Source organism: Microcebus murinus, chromosome 19 (genome assembly GCF_040939455.1).
Source record: "Microcebus murinus isolate Inina chromosome 19, M.murinus_Inina_mat1.0, whole genome shotgun sequence".
In the NCBI taxonomy this organism is placed as follows: Eukaryota; Metazoa; Chordata; class Mammalia; order Primates; family Cheirogaleidae; genus Microcebus; species Microcebus murinus.
Genome location: NC_134122.1, coordinates 52681894 through 52707937, shown reverse-complemented (window position 1 = coordinate 52707937; position 26044 = coordinate 52681894). Strand labels below are relative to the sequence as shown.

Here is a 26044-nt window from a genome sequence, read left to right as displayed (position 1 = left end):
AGCGCCGAAGCGAGGCTGCCATGCTGGGGGACGCCATCATGGTGGCCAGAGGCCTGGCCAAGCTGAGCCGGGCGGCTGTGGAGACCCAGCTGCAGCACTGGGGCGTCGGCGGGGAGCTCCTCCTGGCCGCCAGGGCCCTGCAGGCCACCGCTGCGGAGCAGGTCGGCGCGTTCCTGGGGAGGGCGCAGGTGAGGAGGCCCGGCCGGGCGGTGGCGGGGCGCGGAGGGGGTGCTGGCAGGCGGAGAGCTGGACTTGCAGCTCTTGGTGAGACCAGGGCATGTGAGCATGGCAGCTGACCTCCTTGTGCCCGACAGGGAGCCCCCGCCCGCCGGTGATAAGTGATAGGACCAGATTCCTTGTCCTCCTCCTCGCCAAGACTCCCTGCTCTTGCCCTCCCTCTGCTGAGGCTGGGCTGTGGCCTCCGCCACCTTGTTTGGTGCCTTTTCTAGCGAGGAGCCATTGCCTCCCAGATGGATGTTCTGTGTGGCTTGCAGGCAGCACGTGGGCCACCGGACTGGTGATCCATTTCAGCTGAACCAGGAATCCAGGCCTCAGGGCTCCCTTCGGAAGTCAGTGCTGTTCTAACTGTAGCCTCCCTGGCGCTGTCTCCCTGGCCCCGTGGCCCCACGTAACTGTGACGATGGGGAGCCCTATTTTCAGATGAGGAAGTGGCAGAGCAAGCTCAGGAAGTCACTCAAGGTTACTCCTGGTTCAAAAGTAAAAAGGACCTGGGCGCAAAGGTCAGGCCTTGGGGACCGTTACAAAGAAAACACAGTCTATCTCCTGCACCCCTTTCCATGTACCCTGCGCTCCCAGGGACAGCCAGGCCTGCTCCTGGTTGTGACCACCTCTCCGGTGAGAGCTTCTTGAACACAGTGAGGGGCTGTCCCCATGTGTGCCCCTCTCTGGCCTTGGGCTGTGTTTTCTCCTCTCGGAGCTTGCCCTGTCTTTTGCCTGGGTTTATCCTCCCCAAAGCGCTGGAGGCCCCTCCTTGGCCTTGATTGGCAGGTGAGGAACTTGCCGCTGGGGAGTGGTGGGCACCTGGCCTGGCCCCAGCTGGGCATGCGGTCGGTGCTCAGTGACCAGCCCTGGCCACACAGCAGGGTCCTGGCAGAGTCAGGGCTGGGAAGGGTGCTGGGCCGTCGTGTTAACTCTGGAGGGCTGCAGAGGGCGGGAGGGTCCCGTGCAGCGGGGACAGACACAGGAGGAGCTCCTGGCTCCCTTGTGCACCCTCACGCTGGCCTTGCTCCCTGCAGGGTCAGGAGAAACACGAAGAGCCTTTTGTGGAGAACTTCGAAGACCTGGAAGCAGAGTTCCATTTCTCAGGCCCGCAGGCAGCGGGAGCCTCCGCGGACTTCTCTGCAGCCTCCGCCGACCCGTCCCCGCCTGCGTCCCCGCATGACACCCAGGGCCAGGGCCCGGCCCCTGCCTACGGTGCCACTGGACCCTTTAGGGAAGCCGGGTTCCCAGGCCAGGCCAACTCCCCGCTGGGCAGGGTCCACGGGAGACTCTTTGCAAACCCCACAGACTCATTCTGTGCCGCGGGCTTTCCGAGAAGGTTCTTCCACCAGGACCAGGCCCCCGTGGGGGGCCTCACAGCCGAGGACATCGAGAAGGCGCGGCAGGCCAAGGCCCGCCCCGAGAGCAAGCCGCACAAGCAGGTGGTACGTCCTTCCGCGAGGCCCAGCCGGGCAGGCTGGTTCCACCCAGTGGTGCTGGCCTGGGCCCCACTTTGGGAACTTTGTCTGGAGCAGGGGTCCTCAGACTTTTTAAACAGGGGGCAGTTCACTGTCCCTCAGAACGTTGGAGGGCCGGACTATAGTTTTAAAAAGGCTATGAACAAATTCCTATGCACACTGCACATCTCTTATTTTGAAGTGAAAAAACAAACGGGCAAAAACGGCCGCATGTGGCCCGCGGGCCGTAGTTTGAGGACGCCTGGTCCGGTGCTGTGGCCCTGTAGGGACAGGGGGCCTCTTCTCAGTGTGTGTGCTCCAGGTGCAGCTGCTGCCTTTGGGGTGGAGCGGGGCTGCGGGGCGCAGCATGAACCCGCAGGTTGGTCTTGTGCCGTTTGCTGGCCCCACAAGGCCCCTTTCTCCTCTTCCCTCAGCTCAGCGAGCAGGCCCGGGAGCGGAAGGTGCCGGTGACGCGCATCGGGCGGCTGGCCAACTTTGGAGGTAAGGTGGCTGTGGGCTCTTGGCCGCCCTACCTGCCCTGCCGGGCCAGCCAGGTGGAGCCGGGGCTGCTCGGGGTCTGCGTGGAGGTGGAAGTGGGTGGGGGCCCAGCCATGTCCCAGGGAAGGCTTGGGTGGAGTCGGTGGCCTCAGCCATTGGACTGGATGTTTCTGTGGCGAGTGATCAGTTGCTGGGTTCCAGCTGGGCCTTGGTGTCCCCGGGCTGGTGTGCGGCTGGTGCCACTGTGGCCTGGGCTGCCGCCAGGACTCCCCAGGGCAGTGTCTGTCTGCAGCACCAGCTGTTCCTCCTGCCCCCGCCTGGCTGCCAGTCGGCTGCCTTGGGGGCCTCTGCAGGAGGGAGGCTGGGAGTGGCACAGGCCTCACTGGGGCTGGGTAGCCCCTAAATAGAGCCTTTTTGCCCCTGGGACCAGCCATTTGGGGAGCCCATTTGCTGATCTCCTGCAGCTCATCGGTGGAACGGGAGGAGGCGCTGCTGTTCAAAGCTGATTTACTGTGCTGTGGAGTTGCGAGCTTTATTTGTGCCTGGGGGTTTGAGTGGCCATTCTATCAATCCACTTGCACTCTTTTTATATGAGCTGAAGAATAGTTTTATAGTGAAGGTTTGTAGCAGTCGTATCTGCTTTTATGACATCGTGTTGTCACGCGTGTTGCTTATTTATGCAGCACGATGTTCCTGTTGAAAGTACCATCTCCTTTGCCGCGGTGTACTCTTTAAGATGGAGTTACTGGAAGTGTGTTTCTTTAGAGCTCAGTTGTCTTTAGTAGGCTCTCCGAGCAGTATGATTCGTGAAGCAGCAGTTTGGGCAGCTTGAGTGGCTACTCGCCAGGCTGCGTGTAGCAGAGGTCTGGGTGGTTCCCGGCCGCCTGGGGGCTGGGGCCGCCTGCGGTGGCGGTGGCGGGAGGCCTGCCCCCGGCTGTGATGCGCTTGGGGGTTGGAGGTGGCAGGATGGACGCAAAGCGGAGCCAGTTCAGGAAAGAACGTGCTGTTCTGGCCCCAGAGGTGAACTCTGCCCTTCTGGAGTTCTCAAGTTGTAGGTTATGACCCTTTGGTGAGTGTGAAATCAGTTTAGTGGGTTGGTATCAGCATTTTAAAAACAAGTTAAACAGGACAGAGTTGAATATAAAAGATCAGAATGAATATCATAGATCCTTAGAACTACAAACATTGCAAAAAGATTTTAGTTTCAGAGACATAAACTGTGTAAGTATACCCTTCACTGCAACATGAAGTGCGTGCCTTGGTGGTGGGTCACTGTTGCGTTTCAAGTATCGCTGCTCTGCTTTGTTCTCCTGGGAAGCACTTCTAGCCTCTCTTCCCCTCACGGCGCTGAGATGTTTTGAGGTGTAGACTGGCAGACGTTAGGAAGTTCGTGCACTGGGGTTATGAAGGAAAGGGATGGCTCTAGGTCTCAGGAAGGTAGGATCTGCAGGGAACCAGATAGGGGCTTGGGGAGGTCAGCGGTAGGCATCCAGCTGTGTGGAGGGGAAGTCACAGACTTTCTAGTTTCGGTGGCTTGGCTTGTTTTAGTGCTGAGATGGAGGCAGGAGTCCTAAGTCCAATATGGCTATAGGAACTTACAGTTATGATGCTGTGGGCAGGGTGATCTATGGATATTAGCTTTTGTTAAAGAATATTGTAGAAGATAGGCCACATATCAGATTTAGGGTCAGAATGGAGCTTTAGGTCATCATAAAGACAGGATTATAATTCCAGCCCTGCTTCCTATGTGACCTTGAGCCCTTCTTGGGTTTTTCCCTTTTGTGAAATTGGAGTCTTGTCATTGACTCCAAATGGGAATATTTTGGTAAATGTTCCATGTATACCTGAAAAGAATTCTGATATTGTTGGGTGCAGTGATCTAATGATCTCTTCTGGTTTGCTGCTCATGTTGATCAGACCTTTTAATGATTTTTTTGGTTTGCTTATTCTATCAGCTATCAAGAGAGGCTTTAAAAGTGCTGTGCTGTGATTGTCAATTTACCTACGTTTAGTCTGCTAATTTGTGCTTTATATGTTTTGAAGCTATGTTATTGGCTGCCTACAGATCTAGAATTCTTATATCCTCTTGAGGATTGATCCCTTTATTATTGTGCTATGCCCTTCTTTATGAAAGTCTACATTGTCTGATATTATAGCTACGTTCCAGTTTTGTTTTGGTTAATGTTTGCATGCTATTTCTTTTGCTTTCCTTCTACTTTCATTTTTTTTATGTCCTTATATTTAAAGGTATATTTTTTGGTGAGTAGCATATATAGTTGTTTTCTGTGTTTTAAATATAGACGATGATTTTTAGTCTCACAATATGAATATTTAGTCCATTTACATTTAATGCAATTGCTGATTATATTAGAGTTTACTGTCTTAGTTTTTGCTTATTATTTGACTCATCTGTTTCCTTTTTTCTTTCCTGCTATTGAGTTAATCAAAGACTTTTAAAATTATAGTGATGTGTCACTTAATGACAGGGATAAGTTCTGAGAAATGTCATTAGGTGATTTTGTTGTGCGAACATCATACAGTGTACTACTTCGACAAACTTCGATGGTATAGCCTACTGCACACCTAGGTTATATGGTATAGTGCTTGCTGCTAGGCTACAAACCTGTATAGCATGTTACTGTACTGAATACTGTAGGTAACTGTAAGTATTTGTGTATGTAAACATAGAAAAGGTACAATAAAAAATATAGTATTATAATCTTATAGGACCACTATATATGTGGTCCATCACTGACTGAGATGTTGTTATGTGGCACATGATTATACATGTTTTCTCCTTTTTAGCTCTTGTGTTTTACATCTCTCTATTATTCATTTAGTGGTTACTCTTGAGATTACAGCATACATCTTGACTTATTACAATGTAATATAAGTGATTATTTTTACTACTTCCCCAGTAATGCTAGTGCCCTAGGCACTTTTAATCTGTATATTCCTCTTGTGTTTTTTGTATCATGTGGATATGCATTTTATTTATGCATGTTTTATATATTATTATACATTAAACCCCATAAGATAGTATTTCTTTGTACAGGCCATATAAATTTAGATTTACCCATATATTTGCTCTTTTGATGTTTCTTCCTGCATTTCCATAATTATTAATATATTTGGTATAATTTTCCTTTTCTCTGAAGAACTCTCTTCTCTCTTATAATGCAGTCTGCTAATCATTCTTTTAGTTTTCATTTGTGTGAAAATGTCTTTATTATTTATTACACTTTTGTTTTAGAAGTTATCTTTGCTGTTCATGTTGAAAATTGTTTCCTTCGAACACTTTATATTATTATTTTCCTACTTCCATTGTTTTTGTTGAAAACTTAGCTATTAGTTTTGTTGCTGCTCCTTTGGAGGTGATGGTATATTTCTTTCTTCTGGCTGCTTTTAAGATTGTCTTTTTGTTTTCAGTTTCTAGCAGTTTGATCGTGGCATGCTTGGGTGTGATTGGCTTTGTGTTTGTTCTGGTTGGGGTTTACAGAGCTTCTCGAATCTGCGGCTTGATATTTTTTATTGGTTTTGTAAAAATCTCATCATTTCTACTCTTTTCTGTATTTTCCATCCCCTTTTCCATTTACGCTTCAGTCTTACAGGTTCAGATATGTCTCATCATTTCACTTGCACTCTAAAACGAGAGCTAGACAATTATAGGAATGAGACTCTAATGGGTAAAGCAGGCACTAGGGAAGACTTACCAAAAGGAGTGGAGCCCTGCCTTGCCCACGGCACGGCGGTCGGTCCTGGGACCTTCACAGGAATGTGACAGTCCGCATCGTTAGGACAGAAGGGAAGAGAAGAAAGACGTAGGAAAACAGAAAGCAAACAAAAAGTGAAGAAAATAGGAAGTGATAATGCTATTAGATTCTGTGCAGAAAGGACTTTGGAATTTGATTATAAAAGGAAAGAGGTATCGGTGTGAGAAAAAGCATGTCAGTGGACCAGGAACGAAGAGTAGAGGGAACAGAACCCTGGCAATTATATTATTTTTAAAAGGTAAAAAGTTAAGTGTTCCTCATTCCTAGAAACATACTTTGCTTTTAAAAATAGTTTGAGATTCCATTGGGTTTCCTAAGAGGTAAGGCAATTACTAGTGTTCTCTCTTATGTTAGAAAGCAGGTATTCCTTGGGTTGAAATACAGAGCTGATAGTTATTGTTGCTTAATTTCCCCCAAATTCTGATATACCTGGGGGTACTGTTAACATATCAGCAACAAAGCTCTGGGATCGTTGTGTTCTCTCTGAACTTTTGTGTTTCCATCTCTGTGGTAAAATTAAAAACCAACAAGCATTTGGTGAATGGGCTTAGGGTGGGTATTCTTAATTTTGCTAAGTAAGAACATTTAAAAGAAAACAGTGGCCAGGTGCTGTGGCTCACGCCTGTAATCCTAGCACTCTGGGAGGCCAAGGGACAGGATTGCTTGAGGTCAAGAGTACGAGACCAGCCTGAGCAAGAGCAAAACCCCATGTCTAATAAAAATAGAAAAATTAGCTGGGTGTGGTGGTGCACACCTGCAGGCCCAGCTACTCAGGAGGCTGAGGCAGGAGGATTGCTTGAGCCCAGGAGTTTGAGGTTGCAGTGAGCTATGATGATGCTACTGTACTCTAGCTGGGGTGACAGAGCCAGACTCTGTCTCAAAATCAAGCACACAAACATCACTACCACCATTTTATTTGTAATTTTTAAAGGACATTTTAACAATGCAACATGCTCCAGGATAAAGGGTAACAAATTGAGTAACTTAGTTTTGTGAAGACTCGCTACCTCCCGCTGGTTTCTGGACATTGGCTGAGACCTCGTGGTGGCCTGCCAGGCCTTGCAGAGCCACCCCACGGTAGTGGGTTGTTGGCCCCCTTGGCCGGGCCCTCAGGGCTGGTAGAGATGGGGAATGTCCACACCGCGTGTGGCAGGTGCCCATGCTCTGACCTGCTGGCGTGCACCCCGCGTTGATGGGCTGTGCACAAGGCCAGCTTTGCTCTGGCTGCCCCTCCAGGCGAGGCATGCAGCGACAACAGCCGATGCACCGGGGACACATGCCGCTCTTCCCGTGGCACCAGCACTCTTCTGGGTGCGTTTTGCGGCATGATAGACGCACTCTAGACACGAGAGGAGTTCTCCGCCCTCTGCGTGGGTGCGGGAACGTAGTTTCTGCTCTCTTAGGAACATTCTTGAAAACCAGGGGCTTTTCCGCCTATTTCACCCCCTCTGAAGCTCTGTGCTGGAGGCAGGGCGGCTGTTCTCTTCAGATACAGATGAGGAAGCTGAGCCAGGAAGTCGGCCTGTCGCCCAGGGCCACATGTTTGCTGGTGACAGCCCTGGGACGGGAGCCCAGCCCTGGGTCATGCACTTGGAAGTCCGAGCCTGACCGGGTCCCACAGAGTGGCCCTCAGAGGGGCTGTTAGGTCTCCCCTCCCCCACCAGTCCAGTTCAGGGAATTGAGGGTCAGATCCTGAGAACTTTCCAGAACAAGCCACAGGGAACTCCCCTCCCTTTTCCTGTTACTCCTTCCATGCTGGGGGCTGGAGGACGCCAGGTGGGGACAGAGAAGATGGGATTGCCGAGGTTCCAGAACACTTAGGAGCAGGGGAAAGGGTCCTGTCCCACTGCCTTTCCACATGGGCTTGCCGGTCTCCCCGGGTCGGTAGACAGTGAGGCGTGGAACGGCGCGCTGGCACGCGGCAGGAGCCGTGGAAGTGACGCTGCTGTTTGTCCTTAGACGTAGCTTTGCCCCTCGCTGCTGCAGAGACCCCGCGCCTTCCCCGCACCCACGCCGGGAGCTCCTGGCAGGTGAGGCCGCAGCCACGGGACGTGACTGCCACAGCCACGGGACGTGACTGCCACTGCCCGGAAGTGCCTTTTGCCCGGCCTGCTGAAGCAGGCCCTGTTTGTCGGTGTTTTATTTTTTGCTTCTTTTAGCCGCTGGTGTCTGGGCAGAAAGCCGGGTGACTGCTCAAGAGAAGGCCTTGCTTGGCTCTGGTGACCTCCAGACGCCACACGGAGCAGGCCCGCAGGTCCCGTGTGCTCCCACCCAGGGCAGAGCCCGCTCCTGCTGCTTCCCCGCAGCCCTGACTGCGAAGCCTCCCTTTGTGAGAACGGGCTAGGCGGGAGGCCAGGCTGCAGAGCGTGGCTTTAGAGCCCAGAGCAGGCTCTGCGGCTGGCTGCCCGCAGGGCTCCCTTGCCGGCCACTCGGGCCAGGCCGGGAGGCCTCTCAGGATGTGGATCAGAACAGGCGCCCTGCCTGGCGGCCCGGGGCGTGAGCGGGGTCCTCACGAGGACCTGGGAGTCCCGGGCTGTGGCATCCGTCTTCCCGAAGTTGCCTCTAGGTACCAGCTGGGTCTGGGTGTGGGAAGAGCCCTGCCTGGGGGTCCTGAGAATCGGGTCAAGCCAGGGCCTGGTGGGCAGGTGGCGGCCAGTTTGTTCTGGGTTCCCTGAGCAGGAGCATTAGAGGCCAAGGTCAGGGTTGCCAGCCGGCCGGGCTTGTCTTCACCACCGGGGCTGCCTGCCGTTGGAGCCTGTCGGTGCGTCTGTTGGCAGTGTCTTGGCCTGGTGCCAGGCTGGTCCTGAGGGACGTGTAGGGCCACAGAAGGAGCCCGAGGCCTCCCCTGTGGAACGTTCCTTGGGTGACGTGTTTAATAACGGTCCTTTCCATTGGCAAGCCTGGGCTCTGCCGGGGAGCTGAGAAACGGCCCGAGAATAACCTGACGGGCATTTGAAGGGGTCTAGCTGGGCACGGGGACACGCCTCTGCCTGCAGGAGGAGGTAGAGAGGGGCTCGGCATGGCCCGCCCACAGCTGTGGGGCCGTCCTGTCGGCTGCAGACCCGCGGTGCCGTCTGCCCCTGTTGTAGGCTTGTGTTTGGACCTGCTCCGGGCGGAGAATCTAGACGCTGAGACCCTGGTGAAGGTCGCTACGGTGTGAAGGTTAATGTTGCTACCGTCGTTAATTCTGCTCGGTCTGACGGTGTGCGGCGGGGCGGGCGATGTGTAATCCGGGCTCCGGCCGCCAGCTCTGCGCCAGTGAGCCCTGCGGGGCGCAGAGAGGACACGGCTGGTGTGGCCGCCCGGCCAGGCCTGGCCCCTCCGTGCAGCGCACCTCCACGTCCTTGACGGGGGTGTTGTCACACCTAAAGGCCATTTCAGATAAACACGGCCGCTTCCATGTTGGCCAGGGCTTGGCTCATTTGCGCCGCGGCGTGCGACACGGGAGCCCTGGCGGGCACGCTGGCGCTGTGAGCCGAGCGGCGCTGGGGACCGCGGACACGTGCGCCGCACGCCAGCGTGCGCCTCTGCAGTTTGTATGTTGTTTCTTGTTGAAATGATAATACTTTGTGTATTTTGAGTTAAGTAAAATATGTTATTAAAATTCATTTTGCCTCTTCTTCTTGCCCTTTTCAGTGTGGCCACTAGAAGATTTAAAGCTATATATGTGGCCCACATATTTCTTTTGCTCAGCACTAGCCTAACCATTGCGAATAGGAGCAGTGATAACCGGCAGGTCTTTTATGGCATTACCGCGCGTCGGCCCCACGTGAGCCTCACTCTCAGTGAATTGTTCGGTCCTCACGACAGCCTGTGTAGCAGGAACTGCTTTCACAGCTGGTGGCGTGGAGCTTGCGCTGTTGCCCAGTGGTGGGTAAAATGTATTGCAGAAACTTTTTTTTGAAATGGAATTATCTTTTGCTTTAAAAAAATTTTCTCATTAAATAAAATTTTCAATAAGCTCAATATTTTTCATAAAAGTAATGCATAATCATTGTAGAAAATTTGGCAACACTGAAGTGTGTGCTGGTTTCCTTGCCCTATAAACAGGGTGCGCGGCGGGCTGTGGGCTGGGGCGGTGCCGTCCAGGGGTGGCTCCAGTCTCCGCTGCCGGCTGCGTCTGCCAGCTTGTCGTGTGCTCTCCACTGTGCTCGCACGCCTCGCCCGGGAAGCTGGAGCTGGGTTTAAAGGGAGAGGACACCAGTCCTGCGTGAGGTGTGGCCTTCGCAGCACCTGCCAGGCTCCGGTCCGAGGCTCGGGGCATGCTACTGAACAGCGAGGTCACCCAGGGATTGATTTTTGGACAAGTGAGGTGCTAACAAACTTGGCCTTGGAAGATTTCGAAAGCTGGGGAGGGAAGGCCGGTCCCCTGTGGCCCTCGGACCACTGCCAGTGTCCGGCAGCCTGAGGGCAGGTGGGTTAGGGGCTTCCCACTCCTGAGCCTGAGTCCCCAAGGGCTTGGGTTGGGGACTCCCTGTCTTTTCCAAAATGTTCCAACTGCCACCGCCATGCCTGTGGCAATGCTGTTCCTGCTAAAGCGAGTCGACGTTCTGGACTGTTGGGGCTCTTCGTGCAGATCTGAAGTGGCCAGTGGCATTCCGAGGGGTGCCCGTGTTGTTAGGATGACCCTGGCCCCCGGACCATCGCTGGTCCCTCTCTGGCTGGGCCCCCGAGGAGCTTCCGGCTTATGCTACTTTGGGGTGTGTCTGTGCCCGCAGCCCGTAGATGGTCGAAGGTGGGGGTGCGTGAAGCTTCTCCACAGGAAATGTCTACCTGGAACTAACTTGCAGCTTACAACCACAGGCGTGTGTCTGCCACCTTTTTTACCCCTTTTCAACATGCTGGCGAGTCCGCGAGGGGCCTGGTGCGGGCCGCGCCCGCGTGGTGCCGCCCCGGCCGTAGCGCTGAGCGCCCGCACCCTCCTCCCTGCAGGTCTGGCCGTGGGCCTGGGCTTTGGGGCACTGGCTGAGGTCGCCAAGAAGAGCCTCCGTCCTGAAGACCCCACAGGTGAGCTGGGCCCTTGAGTGGGAGGGGCAGTGTGTAGGCCTGGGGGCGCCAGCCCTTTGGCCCCACCTGTGCCCTGGGAGTGGCAGCCACCAGGGCCCCACTCACGTGGCGTGGTGTTCCACGTCAGCGGTGCCCTGGGCTGAGGCTGTTCACACAGATCTGCTGCTTTAGAGGCTTTGTGGCTGGAAGGCCAGTGCCCCCTGAGCCCCAGGTGGTCACCCAGCCTTCCTGGCTCCTGTGGCTGTCTGTGCGCCACCTGCACACCCGCGTCTGCTCCTGCACTCCCTTCCTGCCCTGCGCTCCAGGGGGCCGCCGGGCCCGGGTTGGGCTGGGTTAAGCGCCCCAGGCGCTGAGGGGTGTGGGTGGCTGGGGTGGGGAGGTGTGCTTCTGGGACAGACCCCACTGGGTCCTTCTCACCAACTCGGTGACCTGGGGAGGCCGTGACCTCTGCTGAGGAAAAGATCACAACCTCTCCGTTCACTGCAGCCAGGGTCGGGCCTGCGGTCAGGTGGGAATAGTCGCCCCACCTCGTTCGGCGGCCGCTGTGCCTGGGCCCTCCGTGGGCAAGGCTCTGCACCGCGGCGCCGTCTGCCTGGGAGGTGCCAGACTCCCGGCGTGGGGTGGGCCGGGGTGCTGTGAAGTGGCCAGCGGGGCCTTCCTGGTTGCAGGGCCTGGGGCTGCTGAGAGCAGCGGGTAGAGCCACCTGCTTGGGGGATTCTCAAGACGGATTTGCAGTTCTGGACTGGGTTCCCCTGCCGCTGGCCCGTTCAGGGGATGTCAGCTCATTCTGGCATCTCATACCTCCACCCCCGGTGACACCTGCTGTCCTGCCGCACCGCAGCCCCCCAGCCCTGGCTGCCAGGACGGCCTCCCCCTTTACCCACAAGCCCATCCCCTACAGGAGACACAGGGCACCACGTATGTCCTTGCAGGGGCCAGAGGACAGAGGGCTCAGCAAGCAACACTATTTTTAGTGTTGGTGCTGAATGCCTTTGGGAGGAGAAGCCTGGGTTTCTCCGGGAGAAGCCAGCCTTCCCCGGGCACAGCACCCCTGCGCCCCCACGCCCTCCCCCTGCCGAGCTGGCTGCTCTCCGTGCGGCCTTGCCCAAGCAGGGCAGAGGCCAGGCTGGCTCCAAGGTTATAGCTGGTGTCCTTTGTCAGAGACGGTAGTGACCCTAGGCTGGGGGTCAGGCACCGCTGGCCCTGAGAGTAGGACTGGGGCTTAGGCCAGCGTGGGGGTGGCCCTGGGCAGCTCCCAAGCTATGCTCCAGCTTTCTGCCCAGGCCCTGGCACCCCTTGGCCTGGGACACTGACCACACTGGCTGAGCTCTGCCCCAGGAGAACCCCTCTCGAGTTGGGGTTTGCCACTGTGCCCCGGGCCCACCCTGGCTCCCCCAGGTCATTCTCCCAGCCACCCATGCTGGGGGCAGGAGGCGGGCTGCCTGGGAAAGCCTAGAGTGGGCTGGAGGAGGTGGGTGCGGAACGTGGAGGTGTGCCCACGTGCTGGGATCGTTCCCGTCACGCTCTGAGCCCCGCAAGGGCTGTGGTGACCCCTCGTGCCCACAGGGAAGAAGTCCGTGCTGGATTCCAGCCCCTTCCTGTCGGAGGCGAACGCGGAGCGCATCGTGCGCACGCTCTGCAAGGTGCGCGGGGCGGCGCTCAAGCTGGGCCAGATGCTGAGCATCCAGGGTGAGTGGCGCCGGCCACGTCCAGGCCGGGCGGGACGTGGGTGTGCTCGAGGGAATTGGCTCCTCTGCTTCGAACTCATCCTGGGAGGCCAGAGTGTGTGGGGTGCTTAAGAAAAGCGTCAAGAGGGGGCTGGCTGAGCCGGTGCCAAGGGCAGAGCTGGCACTGGGGGAGCCTCAGGCTTCCTGCGTGACCCAGTGCGGGAGTGGCCACGAGGCCGGGGCTGAATGGGGACGTTGAAAGCACAGCATTGAGGTGGGCTCGTAAACAGGCCAGTAGTAAGCCAGGAGGAGGTGGCACCCGGGGTGGCCCTGGCGAGGGCGTGGGGTGCTGCCCGGGCGTGCGCTCGGCACAGGTGTTCTGGAAGGCACGCTGGCGGGACGGATCTGGAGTCTTTCAGTGTTCCAGTCCCAGAACTCCAGGCATCCCACAGCGTGTGACTTACCTTCAGGAAAGACTCAGAGTGGGCTCGGGGCTGTGCCAGGAGCTTCATCATGGGACTCCCTATGACAGCAGAGAAATGGGAACCGAGGCAAGCAGCAGTCAGACTCTGGGGGACTTGGCCGTGGTGTTATGCTGCTGGTGACAGTGCTGTTTAACATTTCGGAAGGCTGTTTAGGCCCACAGGGAAGTGTTCACAAGAGAACAAAAGCTAGAGTAGTCTTCATACATGTGACACCAGGCATGAAAAAAGTAGTTCTCCAGAGGTGGTCAGGTAATGGGTAATTTTAATATTTTGCTAGACTTTATTTCCTAGCCTTTTCTTTTATAACCATAAAGAACTATACATGTTACGTCTAAAAAGCCCACTTTCTCAGGTTGCAGGGGTGAGTTCGGGGTCCCGGGGCTCCTGGCATCAGGGCTCCTGGTGGGGTGGCAGAGGGGCAGGGGTGCGTGTCCCTGGATTTAGCTGTTGGCTGCAGGGCCCCAAGAGTGTGCCCACCCCAGGTCACTGCGGCTCGGGGGCCCTGCTGAGGCCCCTCCGCATCCCAGGAGCCCCCGTGCCAGGTGGGAAAGAGGCTCCCAGGGCACGAGGAGGAATCGAGGCTGGGCCTGTCGGGGTCGTCTCTGAGCCTCCCGGAGGCCATGCTGTGCTAGGCGTGGTTGGGTGGTCGCTCTGCTCCTGGCCCCTGCGCTGTCCTCAGCGGCTGGCCCTTGGCCCTGACGCCTCTCCTGCCTTCCAGACGACGCTTTCATCAACCCCCACCTGGCCAAGATCTTTGAGCGCGTGAGGCAGAGCGCTGACTTTATGCCGCTGAAGCAGATGATGGTGAGGCAGGCGGTGGGGCGTCCGGGGCTGTGGGTGCTTCTCGGGGTGTCCCCGGCAGCGAGGCTGTGCTCACTGCCCCTCCTCGGCTCTTCCCTGCAGAAAACTCTCAACAACGACCTGGGGCCCAACTGGAGGGACAAGCTGGAGTACTTTGAGGAGCGACCCTTCGCCGCGGCTTCCATTGGGCAGGTGCACCTGGCCCGCCTGAAGGGTGGCCGTGAGGTGGCCATGAAGATCCAGGTAGGTGCCCTGGTGCATGTGTGGACTTGTCCCCATATCCCCCAGGGCCCCTCTTCTCCCAGGCAGGGCCGGTGTCCCTAGCGCCTGGTGGGCACTGGAAACTCAAGTGTGTGTTGAATGAGCGACTGGGGGTGGAGCGGCCTCCCAGCAAGCTCAGTTTGGGGGGTGGGGACAGGAGACAAGCGATTGTCTGCCTTTTGGGGCCTGAGCTGGTGGCTGTTTCTGGAGATGGGGTGGGGTAGAAGATGGAGAACAAGGCCCTGAAGGGCTGGGAGTCACAGCAGCCTCGCAGGCTCCCAGTTTTGCTTCTCCAAGGTGTGGGGTGGGGCTGGGACGTAGCTGGGACACCAGCAGGCAGTGGGACCCTGTCTGCCTGGGATAACACCCCTGCCTCCCACAGTACCCTGGCGTGGCCCAGAGCATCAACAGTGATGTCAACAACCTCATGGCCATGCTGAACATGAGCAACATGCTTCCGGAAGGTCTGAGGCTGGACAGGTCAAGGGTGAGAGTGGGTGGCAGGTGCTCAGTATGGGCCCTGGGGACTGGGGACTGGCTCCCCCAAGACCCCCTGCCCAGCCTGGTGCCCTCCTCCCCGGCCAGGCCTGTTCCCCGAGCACCTGATCGACGTGCTGAGGCGGGAGCTGGCCCTCGAGTGTGACTACCAGCGGGAGGCTGCTTGTGCCAAGAAGTTCAGGTGCAGCTCCTGGCCAGCCCCTTGCCCAAGATTCCCGAGAGGGGGTGGGGGGCGAGGGCCGCCTTAGGCACTGTTGTGGGTGAAGGTTCCTCCAGCTCTGAGGGGCAGATGGCTGGGGTCACAGCCTGGGCCGGTAGCTGCATCCTGCCCAGAGCAAAGCAGGGCCCTCTGCCTGGCAGCCGTGGGGGGGACAGGGGGAGGGTCGGAGGCCAGTATGTGATCCCACCCCCCCAGGGAGCTGTTGAAGGACCACCCCTTCTTCTATGTGCCTGAGATCGTGGACGAGCTGTGCAGCCCCCACGTGCTGACCACGGAGCTGGTGTCCGGCTTCCCCCTGGACCAGGCAGAAGGGCTGAGTCAGGAGATTCGGAACGAGGTGTCTGTGTGGGTGGGATGGGCTGGGGGCTGGGTGTCCCTGCTGTGTGTGCCCTGAGGTGTTCCCTGCGGCAGGGTGGGGTGTGCAGGAGCGCCGGTGGACTTAAGGGGACAGGAGGGAAGCTGCTACATTCTTCCACCCAGGTGACACTGGGCAGAGGGTGGGGCGGGATGCTGCAGGAGTCGTGGATTTCTCCCTGACTCCCAGGTGCCAGGTCACCTGGCGCTGCCTGATGCAGGACCCCTGCCCTGCCCTAGATCTGCTACAACATCCTGGTCCTGTGCCTGCGGGAGCTGTTTGAGTTCCACTTCATGCAGACAGACCCCAACTGGTCCAACTTCTTTTATGACCCCCAGCAGCACAAGGTGAGCCCCTGGGAGGGGCACCCTCAGCTGGGCCCGAGCGAGCCCCTGGTCTGCCCTCGTCCCAGGAAAGCCAGCAGAGCAAGGGGCTGCGGCGTCCTAGCTCGGCCCTGCGGAGCCCCATTCTCTGCTGTATTCACCCCTCTCCACCCCACACCCCCGTCCTGCACTAAGCTTCCCCTGGTGTGTCTACCACAGGTGGCTCTTTTGGACTTTGGGGCAACACGGGAATATGACAGATCGTTCACTGACCTCTACATTCAGGTACAGTCAGGAGAGGGGCCCTGTCCTTGGCCCAGGTTTTCCTGAGGCTGGGACAAGACGCAGGGGCTCCAGGTCTGGTGACAGCGTGCAGGCTTACAGGCCGGGGTCTTGCAAAGGGTGAGGAGGGATGAAGGTGGGGCAGGCGGGTTTGGCTCTTGTCTCCCTTGTCTGTCCATCCTGCCCCATGGGTCCCTCCTGTGCTTCTGCCCAGATCATCAGGGCTGCTGCCGACAGGGACAGGGAGACGGTGCGGACGAAGTCCATAGAGATGAAGTTCCTCACTGGCTATGAGGTCAAGGTGAGCAGGGTCCCTGGGGGCTGCACAAGGCCCTGCTGGTCCAGGGTGTGCGTTGGTGGGGAGGGCGGGCTTGGACTACTTGTCCCTTTGAAACATGAAGTGGAACTCGGTATGTGACGGATGAAGCGCAGGGGACACTGCTCCTGGGCGTGTCTCCAGCACCGGGCCCGGCCCAGCCCGATGCCTCTGTGCTCTGTGACATCTTCCAAGTGGCAGGTGAGCCGGGTGCCTGGGGACTTGTGAGGCTCCCGTCTCTGCTCCGGGTCGGAGCTGTGTCGGCGCGAGCTGGAGCGCGGCAGCTGGGAGGGGGAGCCCTGGACGCCCTTGTGAGGCCTTGCTGGGAGGGTGAGGAGATGGGAGTCTCAGTGCTTTAAATAAAGGGGGACACTCTGCGTCTGTCACCCAGAAGCCACTGACCTCTGCTTGACAGTGGGGAAGGGGCTGAGATCCGAGTCCCGCTTGGGTTCAACACCTAGTCAGAGTGCCATTTTAGGCAAATTAGCGTCTTTGAGCTGCCAGAGCTTGGAGCTCAGCTGTAAAAGGATCACACTACCCCAGAAGCCCTCAGTCCCCTCACTGTCACCGTGTCACTGTGAGCTGGCCCCGGCCCCTGTCCTGACCCACCGTTCCAGGCTCAGTTACTTCTCAGGTTCCTCCGTTAGCTGCCAGTTCCCTGGGACAGACACCCAGTAGCGAGCTGTCCTGGGCGCACTCTGCAGGCTCGCAGGCCGTGCACGGCAGGTGGGCCCCACCAGCTCGGCCCATGAACTCTGTTCTTTTTGGTCAGAAGAGTGTTTTGTAAACACTTTGCAACTGGCACCATCGCGCAGGGCTCATATTCCACCTTCTGCCCCAGGCCCCACGACTCCCTTCGGTCTCACATCATCCCAGCCCACACATTAATGTTGTTTTCCTGGCCCCGGGGGTTAAAGTTTATCCCTGTTACCATTTCTTAATCTGGTTAAAAACAAAACCCTCACCTGCCTGGCGCTTCCATGACCTGAGCAGAGCTTTCAGTGAGCGCTCAGGACGTGGGGCCCATAGCTGTGTGGAATGCTCTTGAATCTCGTTGCCATTTACCCTTCCTGTCCTCCCCCCAGGTCATGGAAGACGCCCACCTGGATGCCATCCTCATCCTGGGGGAGGCCTTTGCCTCGGATGAGCCCTTTGACTTTGGCACCCAGAGCACCACCGAGAAGATCCACAACCTGATTCCGGTCATGTTGAAGCACCGCCTGGTCCCCCCACCCGAGGAGACCTACTCCCTGCACCGGAAGATGGGGGGCTCCTTCCTCATCTGCTCCAAGCTGAAGGCCCGCTTCTCCTGTAAAGCCATGTTCGAGGAGGCCTACAGCAAGTACCTCGAGAGGCAGGCCAGGCAGCAGTAGCCGCCGGACACCCGGGCCGAAGGCAGACAGGGCGCCCAGCCTGCGGGTCGCGCCCAGGCCGGCTCAGCGGGACTCTCCGTCCTTCACACAGGCTAAAACCACTGGGGAGATGGTGTCCATGCTTCGTTTAAACCCCTTTGTGCAGTACGAAAAGGTGGCTGGTTGTGGTGGGGTCTGGGGAGAGGCTGCCAGAGCCCGTAGCCCGCGCTTTACACGGTTTTCACGGCTCAGCGCGTGGCGGTGGGGCGAGAAGTGCAGGAATGGGAACGAAACGCCACTGCTCTGTCAGAATCTGCCTGTTGTTTATTCATCCTCTGAAATAACTCTAGATAAAAAGGCAATTCTGTTTTCTTCCTTTTTCTAATATGAATGTTAAGCAGAAATGAGAGTACTTCTTAAATCTGCCACCAAAACAAAAGAAAGATTTTTGGATTTTGTCAACTGCAGTCTAAGGTTAGTGTGTATGTGTGTTTCTAGAATGAGATTTGTTTCCTGGCCTCTTGCTCTCTAGCCTGTGGTCTGAGCGAGAGCAGTGCCAACACGTGCCACTAAACCTCGTGGGGCCCGGCCTGCTCGGGCTGGTCCTTAGCTTTCCTGATAGCTGAATGTTCCCAGAGAATCGCTGCCTCACAGGGGAGGGGTCGGAGCAGCAGGCTGGGGGACCGAGACACATTCCTCGTCTGCTGCTGGAAGGTTCCTCCCTGCCAGGGCCACTGCCAGAGGAGATGCACAGGTGTCACTCGTTCCACCAAAGGGTCATCACAGGCTCCAAATTTTTGTACAAGTCTTATAATTGTTTCAATTCAATAAAAAAGTGCTTATGAAAAGCACGTTAGTGATTGTGCCATTTCCTGTGCTTTATGAATTTTGGAGAACGCTGACCCATATCTTCTAGCGTCATGGTGGTTCTCTGCGGTTGGCATCACAGCCTGATGACAAGGCTCGCACCTGTCCTCAGCGTGAGGTCCTCAGTCCCTGATCGTGGAAGGCTCAGCCACATTGTTTGTGAAAGGAGAGGCGGCCAGGCAGGCAAGAGGGGATGGAGGATGGAAGGAGAAGCTGCAGTGTCACTGCCCCGGCCCTCTGCAGGCTCTACATTGGTGACACTGACTGTGGGAGGACTGTCACACCTGGCAGCAGGGCCTGCGTCACAGGGAGACCCTTCTAGATAGAGGTCAGCTGCAGGTGAAGACCATTTCCTGAAAAGTGACTCTTCCTGGGGCTAACTTGATTCCTAGATGATGGGGGCACTCTGACATTCAGGTGGGGGGCCCTTCCAGCCCCGTGAACACTCTGAAAGTACACGTGCAAAGGCCACCGTGGTCCAAAATAGGTCCTTGTATAGGTTTTCAGGCTTCATTTTACTTTCTGAGATTTGAGATTGCTGAGCTAGGTTTGAGACAGGACGGAGGGCCCTGGGAGGTCTCCCTGAGGCCACCTGGCTTGGCTAGCAGTGGTGCCCCCAGCACCATGTTAGATCCCCTGCTAGAGCTTGCCTGGCCCTATTTTATTATTAATTTAATTTTATATTTTATTATTTTATTTTATTTTATATTTTATTTTAGAGACAGAGTCTCGCTTTGTTGCCCAGGCTAGAGTGAGTGCCATGGCGTCAGCCTAGCTCACAGCAACCTCAAACTCCTGGGCTCCAGCGATCCTCCTGCCTCAGCCTCCCGAATTGCTAGGAGTACAGGCATGCGCCACCATGCCTGGCTACTTTTTTCTATATATATTAGTTAGTCAATTAATTTCTTTCTATTTACAGTAGAAACGGGGTCTTGCTCAGGCTGATTTCGAACTCCTGACCTTGATTAATCTGCCTGCCTCGGGCTCCCGGAGTGCTAGGATCGCCTGGCCCTTTAGCAAACGCCCTGCCATGCGCAGATCTGAAGCCACACCCCTGCAGGGCAAAGAGGAGGAGAAGAACCCAGGCCAGCCCCAGCCAGGGCTCAGCCTTTTCCTCTCAAATAACCCAAACAGATGGAGCAGCTGCATGAAGGTGGAGGGAGGGGAGAAAATAAAGAACAGAGCAAGTAATTGCTTCCCCAGCAACCACTGACCACAACTGCTGGGAGAAGAGGAATTTTCTGAGGGAAACTGGAATGTGGTTTGTGCCCTAAGTGTGACAGCCAGCTGCAACCCAGAGGGCTGCACTCGACAGTGGGGATCGCTGGGGATTGTAAATGGCTGCAATCCCGGAGTAACATCAGCCCTAAAAATGGCCACAAATACTTTTTCTTTTGTACCTATTTTGACTTTCACAGTGTCACGTGATTGAATGCCTCCCTGTGCCCACTACTAGCATGGGAAGACATGGCACAAGAACATGGCAAATCACGGCCTGATTTTCCAGGGACTGTGACTTTGTATCCCTAACACCTAGTGAAGGGCTAGACATGCAGCAGCACAGAAAAAAAAGAGTATTTGTTACCGAAGGCGTTGATGGTTAATAATGTCAAGACAGTGATAGTGATAGGCCACAGCCATTATTCTAAATACCTCTGTGTATTAACGCTTCTGACACTCAGAGTAGGCATTTTTATAGAAGAGAAAACAGGCTCAGAGGTCAAGTGGTGGCACCAGGACTTGGAATAAGACAGTCGGTCTCACAGGCTACTATAGGTCTAGTCTTAGCCAAGGGCAGGCAGACTGTGGTCCACGGGCCAAATCTGGCCCATTGCACTGCTGTAAGTAAAGTTTTACTGGAACAGAGTCTAATATGTAAATGAATAAGCGCTAAGACTTTCTGCACTATACAGGCAAAGTAGCTGCAACAGATTATAACACCCACAAAGCCAAAAATATTAACTGGCCCATTACAGAAGAAGTTTGCCAAGCCCTGTTTTAAACCACTGCACAGCTGCTGCGTCTAATCCAGCATATATTTTAACAAACCAACGTATCCATAACAGTAGAAATGTCAATTATATGGGAACAGGGAGGGTTCTCAGAATTATTACTTAACTGCAGCCACAGTTGAGGATTTCCTTTGTTAAGACCACTCCTGACCTTACCTGTGTTCTCAGATGTACCATTCTAACTTAGCAAAAGCAGTACCAGTAACTCTTGTTTAAGTGGCTACTGATTTTCTCCAACAAGCAGACATAAAATCAAACTCCCACATTTACACTGTCAGGCCCACTCAGGACACCTCATGCAGGCACAGCGTGGGCTTGCAGACCAAAGTAATAGTAATCAGGACGTTTTGACCAGAAGAGGGGAGTTGGAAGCTTCAAGAGAATTTAACATTATTCTTACCTGAGCTAAGGAAGAAACTATGAAAGCCCCAGATTAAGCCACAAGTGACAAAACTAACCCCATGTCCTTCAGCAGTGGGAGGAGGAAGCCAGGATGAGGAGGGAAACCGGCAGAAAGCAAGACCGAGTGAGACGCAGAGAGTTGGGCACCTTTTCTGCATTCCTCAAACTTCTTAAATGGGAGGAAAAAAGACAAAATACTCAGTTCTAACAGCTCCCTGTTTTATTGCAATACATCAAAGTCTGGTTAATATTAAGTGATATCAACATAAAATATTGGTGAGGAGTCTTGTTACATTTTTTACTATCCCACCTTAAATATTTCTGTGCAAAAGGATCCACATAATTGTTTGGTAGCAGAGAATCTCTTATAAAGTTCCCTAAGACACTGAGGGCATAAAAACCAAACAAAATAAAATAAGGAGTGATAAGAGGCCAAAGCAATGTCTTTTCCCCTCCATACACACATAGTTGTCAGCATTGTATTCTAAACAAAAAATGATTACACCTAGGCCATGCAAAACTGTACAATAATATTACAATGAGGAAAACCCTTAAAAATTTATAAAATAAATGATATTACACTATCAAATAAAAAGGCAGGTCATTTTGTTTTCATGAGATTTCAAGGTTGATGTGAGTCAGTTTCCCCCCTAACTGCAAGGGTGTCCTGTGGGGAACGGTGTCCCTGGGAAGGAGGGGATGCCGGCTGCTGCCAGCACCGCTGGGACCATGCTGCGTCAGGAGCAAGGCTCTCCCCATCTAGCAGGAGTCCGCAGAGAACTCTGGACTTGAGTAGTAAGTGAAGTCGTAACAAGGAAAGAGGTTTTAAATGGGCTCAATGAAATGCCATGCAGCTTATGTGAATCAGGGCCGGGCGGGGGGAGCGAGGAGCACAGCTAATCCCTTGCTCAGCAGTCTTGGGCTGTGGCGACGTCGACCCGCGGCAGGAGCAGCAGGCTGCCGAGTGCCCCGTGTCCAGAGTGGACGGTGAGCCACGCACTTGGCAAGCCAAGCCCCACTCGGCTGGGAGACGACGGTGTTGGTGACCCTGCCAGGGCTGGCAAATGGCCCTGCTGCATCTGGCAGGTTAGGGTGTCCGCCCACCCCTGCTCTGACTTTTCCTTAACGATACCTGAGATTCCACATAAATGCAACTGGTCTTTCTCAGAAATAGATGTGACCACTAAGTAACAAAATTATATTACTCTAACCATATGGAAGGGGAGGCTGACAGCCAGCTGGAAACGACAGATTGTTGTAAACATGACAGGAATTTCAGATTCTCCCCTGAAGCTTGAGTATAAGAACTGGTTGGAAAACAAATAGATGGGCCATTTTTAGTTCTCTCTCATAGCCTTAAACCTGTGCTCCCGTGGGAAAGAACATAAATCACTAAGTGTACGGGTATGTGTGCATAAATATATGTATATTTAATAACTAAAGAATGACATCTGCTTTAGCAATCACTTGACAAGGGGGAAGGGTGTTTTTGGCAAAAAGAAATATATATATATGTACGTAATTTTATAGACCCAAAACACATGACAAAATTAGTCAGAATTCAAGGGTAGATAACAAATTGGCTGGACATAGATAGCACCAAATACCAACACATACACTATCCCAGAAATGCCTCCAAATGTATTTTTTCTTTCTACTGAGAAATTAGTTTCTGCTGCCATATGCATTTTAAAAATGTTCTGCATGAAAACAAAGGATGACTGCAGACAGCAATGAAGATATCTTTTCTGTGAACCCATTCCCCATCTTTTTAAATCATTCCTCTCAGAAGGTTCTGAGAGTAACAGGCTTCATATTAAAGCATGGGACAAGACCAGTAGGATGATCATCTTGGAAAAATCCTCCCCCAAACTAATACCCCAGCAGCGTTTCTCTCCCGCAGTCCTAAACACACTTGGGACTGCGCTATCGTGACTGATGAGACTACTTACGGTTGCAGGGAAAATCAAAGTGCCGTGGTGCAATCCATGGGGTGAATGTGAACAAGGTGCCCAGTTAACCTGGCAGCCAAGACAAGCCTCAGCGGCTTTCGCTCATCTGCTTGTCGGGGGGTGGACAGTCTGACTCACTGTTGTGGAGCCCAGACTTTAGGTAGGGTGATATTTTGATCCTAAAAGCATCCTTTGAAAAATAAGCACCTATAGACAAAAATCCACAATTTACAAACTAATGGCTTGGTGTAGAGTCTCAGCTTGGGTCTGTCTCCTCTCTTAAGAGAAGGGAGAGAGGAGAGGGGAAGAGGAGAGGACAGAAAAGGACAGGAGGGTGAGATGGGTGACGGCGGCTGGTTACAAGCACCCAGCGGCTGGCTGGAGAGAGGGTTCCCTCCCCTCCTCCCAGTGCCAACTTTAGGGAGTGATCAGAGTCAGATGGCAACAACCCAACCTGAGGTCCAACCCTTGAAACTGTGATGTACAAAAGTATTTTTACACTTCTTTTCAAAAAGCAAAAAGATTTGGGAAATTAGAACTGTGCAGCAAATTATGCCCATTCAAAATAAAATATAATCAAATCTGAGCTAGCACCAAATCCAGAAAGTTGAAGTGTCAAAGCTTTTATTTTCTTAATCCCCTATTCTAAGTGTCTGCAATATAACCCCCACCAGGCCCCTCTGCTCCCTCCCTGAGTCTCAGCAATCCCACTGAGGCCCGGTGCCCCGCGCAGGGGGCTGGCGCGCATGGAAAGGCGGCAAGGAGGGAAATGACGGGGTCTGAACACACAACCCAGATTCGTAACTGCAGGAAACCTCTTTCATTTCTGCTCAATATTAAAGAAAATAAGAGAAAATCCTGTTTCTATTTCTCAGAGAAACTTAGACGAAAAGTAAAAGAGAAGCAGAAACTCTTCACTTACATGAGATATTTTTATATCTTTCTCATATGCTTAACTGCCAAAATGACTCTGCTGAAATAAATTCTGGTTCTGCATCTCATTTCCTTGTGGCAACTAAAACAGCAGGACTCCGAGCGGACATGGAACTGGCGGCAGGTGCAGCGGTGGAGGGAGGACGCCGTCCGCGCGGGCTCACGTCCTGCCCCTGCAAGCGGGTGAATCACAGCCAGTTTCCACTGGGTACGTGAAAGAACATTTGGTTAAGGCTGCTTGAGTCCTTGCTTTTGAGGTTTTCTATTATTTGGTGATAAGAACCTTTCCACCTCGGCTTATCTGAGGAAGCTCACGCCCACCCTCAACAAAACAGACTCCCCCCGGGAAGCCGCCTCCAGTCTCCAGCCTCCAGCCTCCAGCCCAGGAGGGACATCTTACTGCGACTTGGGGAGGAAGAGGCCTAGCCCAGGAACAAAAGCACTTTGACAAAACACACATGGACCTTCAGAAGCCATGACACTCCCTGTGCTCTTTCAACTGGAAGGGATCAGAGGGGACAGAATTGTATTTTTACATTCATCAGCAGAAGATATCAAAACAAAAAATGAGAAGTGTGGTTCCCATTCTACCACTAATAAAGGAAACAGCTTGGGTAGAGGTGAGTTTGCCCTTTCATGCTGCTGCTGAAGCGGCTTCAGATGTTAAAACTCCGCTACCAGGTCACAGTGCAAACCAAAGCTCCCCGGTGACTGCAGCCTGAGGACAGGCACTAAAGGGAACTCCGTTTCCTCCGCGCTCTACAAATGTCAGCTTGAGGCCTGCCTACCCTTTACGTTACTTACTTAGCTGGGAAACAGACAAGAAACAACACATTTCTTTAAATTAAATCATCTCTTTCTCTTATATATGCATCATCTTTCACTGAATACAAGATGCTTCTTTTGACTATATACATTCAGTATTTAACTTCTACATTTATGTATTCATTTAAACTCTGTATGTAGTAAAATATGCATTGCTTTAATGCGAATGGATCTGCTGGCAACAGTTGGGTGGAGGCTCACTGCGGTTGCTGAATGAGCTCAGGGTGCCGCGCAGGGTCGGACTCTCCCCTTCGGACAGAGAATCCCATGAGCTATTTTGGGACTATAAGACTCTACTGTGAAAACAAAATCTGTCTAGTCTTAGTCTTATCATTTACATTTGTGTAATCTGCCTATTTAAGCTACCTTTGGAGAAGGAGTAAAATAGTATTGAAAGCAACTCTAAGAGTATGGAATGAAATCAGTATTAATCTAAGCTGCTTAATCAAAGTCTGCCTTTGCTGTTGCTCAGGCCGAGGGGGCGTGGATCTGTGAGTCGTGTAGTCAGGACTCCCGACTCCCTGCCCTGCTACTGCTGCCAGCCCTGGTGTGTTCAGGCTGAGTGGGGGAAGGGATGAAAGTGAGGGAGAGGTGGTGGAAGGGAGCTGGGGACCAGAGCCGCCACACAGCTCACGGGTCCCAGCTCCCGCGGTCGGTGCTCTCCAGAGAGAGGCTCTTGGTCTTTCGGGGTGAGACTGGGCTTGGGGGGCTGCTCAGGTTGGAACTGTTGGAAGCTGTGGAATGCCTCGGAGAATCAGAGTCCTGTAAGGCCCAAAGTAAAATGTAATGAGAAGCAGAGGGAGAGAGGAAGGCAGGAGGGCTCAGGTTACCACCCCTCTAGCCACCCTCATCAAAGGACCTTAAGAGGCTTCAAGCTGCCCCTGCTGTGGCGGAGGCCAACCCCCAGGTGGTGGCGTTACTTGGGTGAATGCCCTAAAGTCTCCAAAACCCTGCCTCTAGGCATAGCTGCGCACCTCTCCGTCATAGTCCCTCGCCGGGGCATCGCTTCCTTGGTCCATGCCTCCGGAAGACAGGGAGCCCTCCGATGGGGACGGCATGGGCTGCCGGTTTGCGTTGTAGCTTCCTCCAGAGAATTCCCTCTTTAATGCGCTGCCATTCTGTGCAGATGACCCTACAGCACATCAAGCAGGCAAAATTTTATGTATGCGGAAGAGGACGATCCTTTAGAAAGCGTGCAGACTGCCAAGCTGAGCAGCCATCCTTCCCAGGCCCCAAGTCATCCTCCTCTGATGGACAGGAAGTCCAACTGCTGTGCCTTGGCCCTTGGTCTCCAACTCCTGTCCTCAAATGATCCTCCCGCCTCGGCCTCCCAAAGTGCTGGGATTACAGGCATGAGCCACCACGCCCAGCCTTTAGTCACAGTTGAACCTTGAGGGGCCTATAGCCCCAGCAGACAGCTTGATTGCAACCTCATGAGAAACCCTGAGCAGGAATCATTCAGCCTAAGGTGCTTTCAGATTCCTGACCCTAAGACACTATGTGAGATAATAAATGTTTGCTATTTTAAGCTTCTAAGTG

At 54.1% G+C, this 26044-nt stretch overlaps 2 protein-coding genes across 17 annotated transcripts in view; one reads left to right on the top strand and one right to left on the bottom strand.

Moving 5' to 3' along the window:
- COQ8A (coenzyme Q8A) overlaps positions 1–18365 on the top strand; it is a 36831-nt gene extending 18466 nt beyond the window's left edge. Inside the window, exons 2-15 of the mRNA XM_012751322.3 lie at positions 3–188; positions 1257–1664; positions 2111–2177; positions 10880–10954; positions 12521–12643; positions 13825–13910; positions 14010–14150; positions 14551–14632; positions 14754–14847; positions 15082–15223; positions 15481–15588; positions 15784–15849; positions 16061–16147; positions 17248–18365. Coding sequence (XP_012606776.1) covers positions 21–188; positions 1257–1664; positions 2111–2177; positions 10880–10954; positions 12521–12643; positions 13825–13910; positions 14010–14150; positions 14551–14632; positions 14754–14847; positions 15082–15223; positions 15481–15588; positions 15784–15849; positions 16061–16147; positions 17248–17535 — 1935 coding nt within the window. The 5' untranslated portion in view covers positions 3–20 and the 3' untranslated portion in view covers positions 17536–18365. The remainder of the gene's footprint in view (positions 1–2; positions 189–1256; positions 1665–2110; positions 2178–10879; positions 10955–12520; positions 12644–13824; positions 13911–14009; positions 14151–14550; positions 14633–14753; positions 14848–15081; positions 15224–15480; positions 15589–15783; positions 15850–16060; positions 16148–17247) is intronic.
- A 2628-nt stretch (positions 18366–20993) lies between these two features.
- Positions 20994–26044, bottom strand: part of CDC42BPA (CDC42 binding protein kinase alpha) — a 245674-nt gene continuing 240623 nt past the window's right edge. For all 16 annotated transcript variants that reach the window (XM_012751184.3, XM_012751187.3, XM_012751188.3 and 13 more), the window contains 2 exons: positions 25480–25637; positions 20994–25267 (listed from right to left, as the gene is read on the bottom strand). In XM_012751184.3, the coding sequence (XP_012606638.1) occupies positions 25136–25267; positions 25480–25637 (290 nt within the window). In that variant the 3' untranslated portion in view covers positions 20994–25135. The remainder of the gene's footprint in view (positions 25268–25479; positions 25638–26044) is intronic.